The sequence below is a fragment of the Cryptomeria japonica genome, chromosome 6 (genome assembly GCF_030272615.1).
Source record: "Cryptomeria japonica chromosome 6, Sugi_1.0, whole genome shotgun sequence".
Lineage (NCBI taxonomy): Eukaryota > Viridiplantae > Streptophyta > Pinopsida > Cupressales > Cupressaceae > Cryptomeria > Cryptomeria japonica.
Genome location: NC_081410.1, coordinates 452,720,226 through 452,723,523, shown reverse-complemented (window position 1 = coordinate 452,723,523; position 3,298 = coordinate 452,720,226). Strand labels below are relative to the sequence as shown.

Below are 3,298 nucleotides of genomic sequence, written 5' to 3'. Positions count from 1 at the left end.
TATTTTTATTTAAATGTATATAATTTATTATTATACATTATATCGAATATCTTTACACGCATGATTCCTTATCATTTCACTTGCCCTTCGAAGGAGGATGAGTGTCAATTATTATTAAAAATGATTAAGCTAATACATGCTTGACAATGCTATTAGTTAAATTCTATATTGCCTTATATATCTATCTCTCTATTACTATATCTCACAAACTATATCTCTTTATATCTCTCCCTCTCCCTCTATATCTCCCTATCTCTTCCTCTCTATATACCTATCTCCCTTTATTTTTCTCTCTTCCCTGTCTTCTAGACATGTCTCCCCCTTCTCTCTCTCCCACTCTCCTAGACATGTCTCCCCCTTCTCTCTCTCCTACTCTCCCTTGCTAGACCTCTATAGCTATATCTCTATGCCTCTCTATCTCTATCCCTCCATATTTATTCTTCCTTCTTTTCTATTTTCTACTCTAAACTAAAAGGCATGCCTATACATAATATTAACTAACATAAATTGATACATAAGACATGTTCGAAATACGTATAACTTAAATTTTAAGTATTACAAATTCCAAAACAAACTATAAATTTAAAGTAATAATCAACTTAATATTATTCAATTTAGATTAATAATTAGTATAATATTAATATTATTGATTTTTTTATACTTTTAACAATATTATTTAGCTAGCACATACTCATTCCAAATTATCAACTTTCATCAAATTAATACAACATCACATGGGTAATCTCCTCTCCTTTTATCAACTCCAGATTAACTAGGCTAATAGAGAAACTTGATGCTTTGTATCCTTGTTAACTACAAACTCACTCTTTAGCTTATTAACCTAACAAGGGCATCTATCAAATAATACATGCTTAACTAGGATATTCAGTAGTGAGCCTCCATTTAGGGCAGGCAAACAGCGGGTTTTTTCTGGGAACGGTTAATTCAAACTCTTCCTCCATATCTACCTCCCCATTCACATTCCATTCAAAGCAATGAATTAACTGAGCGAGTGCCAACTCACTAACAGAGAGTCCCATGGAAATACCAGGGCATCCTCTTCTTCCTGCTCCGAACGGCAACAAATCGAAGTCCTGACATCTCACATCCTTATTACACCCCATGAACCTCTCGGGCTTAAACTGATGAACATCTTTCCAAACGTTTTCATCCCTTCCGATCGCCCACACATTCACAAACAACCTCGTCTTTGGCGGAATGAAATATCCTCCTACGCTGCATCCTTCGGTCGATTCGTTCAAGAGCATTGGAGCTGGCGCATGAAGTCGAAGAGTTTCCTTCACAACGCATCGCAAGTAGTCCAAGCTCATTACGTCACTCTCCATTACTCGGCGGTCTCTGCCCACTGCTGATTCTATCTCCTGCTGCGCTCGTGCCAGCGTTGCAGGATTCTTCAGCAATTCACTCATCGCCCACTCTATCAATGTCACCGATGTTTCCGTTCCCGCGTTTAACATGTCCTGCACGCACATTTCCTCAAGTTTATACAGTCAAAAGCAGAATAGTTGCAAGCAATTTGTAATCAGATTTGTGAAAGCCAAGATGGTCTTGATTCTCAGACTTACCAAGATCATGGCTTTGATGTCGATCCTGGAGATTGTCAGGTTCTTCGTTTCGGCCATGCCGAGCATCACGTCTACCATGTCTTTAACACGATCTTCCTCTTTCGGTTTTTCTTTTTCCAATCTATGATGAATGTGCTCGTCGATAACCTTCTCAGCAAATCCGTCGAATATTTTGTGAACGGCCTGCATGCGGCGACGGAATCCTTGGAAGTCGAGCCAGTCGAGGGAAGGAATGAAATCACCAATGCAAAATGCACCGGCCAGAACAAACATCTCTTCAACGATTTGTTTGAAGTCATGCCCCCCATTCAACTCGTTGTCCGCGTACGTCCTGCTGGCAAACATTCTGCAGACAATATTTCGTGTGAGGGAGGAGAGTCTCTTTTTCACATCCACACACTGCGCTCCCTGCCTACTTTCCTGCCAGATGGAGGCGATCATATCAGACACTTCTTCCTCTCTCACGAATCTGAAGGAATCGTTTCTCTTCATTGTGAGGAGCTCCACAGTCAACAGCTTTCTCATCTGCTTCCACGACGCTCCATAGGGGCCAAAAGCGACGCTTTTATGATCATAGCATACGTATTTCCCGTATGTACTCTTTGATCTGTTTGCAAAGACCAAATCATGCGTTTTGAGGAATTCTTTTGCCATGGCAGGAGAAGAGACCACAACAGTGGGGATGGAGCCCAAACGGAGAAACATAATGGATCCGTATTTCTTTGCCAGCGTCGTAAGGGACTGATGAGGAAGTTTTCCCAAGAGATGGAGACTTCCTATGACAGGCCATGGACGTGGTCCGGGAGGCAACTTATATTTGTTGCGGCCGTTGCTCCTCATATAGAGGAAGCAGTAGCAGAAGAAGAAAATCCCAAGTCCAATAGTCACGACTTCACTTAGGGATTCCATTGTATGAAAAATGGATCCTTTGTGAAGATATCTGGTGATTTTGAGGTCTACAGATCATTTATAATATATGGGATTATCTCATATTTTATGCAGAAAGCTGCGAGTCTGAAGTCAATGGGATGATCCTGTAGAAGTGGGGGCGGCAAAGACTTTGTAATGCGAGTGATCATCCATCTTTCGAGCGAACAGTATTTACATATAAAAGTAAAAGATGTTCGCTACTGCCAACCATAAACAAACAAAAAATAAATGACTTTTATTAATGACAATGACGAAATGGCGTAAATCTATGCCAGCATTATGCCACTTACTCTCATCCATCTTTCGAGCGAACAGTATTAACAAATAAAAAGTAAAAGATGTTCGCTACTGCCAACCATAAACAAACAAAAAAGAAATGATTTTTAATAATGACAATGATGAAATGGCTTAAATCTATGTCAGAATTATTCCACTTACTTTTCTTTTAGATGGAACCTTTATAAAAGCTAAACCATGATAATTGATTGTGAGGTTACTACCAGTGAAAAAGGTATCACTAGTGGACATAGTTTCAATAGTAAATAGCTTTTTGTCAGCCCAAATCCCCTTTACTAAATTTTAAAGGAGCTCAAAAAATGATAATGAAAAGTTCATTAATAAATATCACATGTACCAATAGTGGATAATTTTTTGCTTTTTTGACCATAATTAGCCCATTTGTGCACCACTACCAGACCATTTGTGCATAACTATTGGGGCATTTGTCCACTACTACTTGTAAATCTATGCTAGGTATTATGCCGCTTACATTTCTTCTAGAT

At 39.2% G+C, this 3,298-nt stretch overlaps 1 protein-coding gene across 1 annotated transcript; it reads right to left on the bottom strand.

Annotated features, from left to right (window-relative positions):
- Positions 1 to 710: 710 nt before the first annotated feature.
- LOC131051071 (cytochrome P450 71AU50) lies at positions 711 to 2,617 on the bottom strand. Its single transcript, XM_057985431.2, has 2 exons — positions 1,587 to 2,617; positions 711 to 1,481 (listed from the first exon to the last, which is right to left on the bottom strand). Exons 1-2 carry the CDS (start codon positions 2,493 to 2,495, stop codon positions 873 to 875), a joined length of 1,518 nt encoding a protein of 505 aa, XP_057841414.2. The 5' UTR covers positions 2,496 to 2,617; the 3' UTR covers positions 711 to 872.
- Between the last annotated feature and the right edge of the window lie 681 nt (positions 2,618 to 3,298).

What these genes read in the sequence shown, in the direction of transcription:
- LOC131051071 (XM_057985431.2), bottom strand. Translation starts at nt 2,495, where the DNA reads ATGGAATCCCTAAGTGAAGTCGTGACTATTGGACTTGGGATTTTCTTC. An exon ending in ACATCAAAGCCATGATCTTG is followed by an intron (nt 1,482 to 1,586) that starts GTAAGTCTGAGA and finishes ATGTGCGTGCAG; the next exon opens with GACATGTTAAACGCGGGAAC.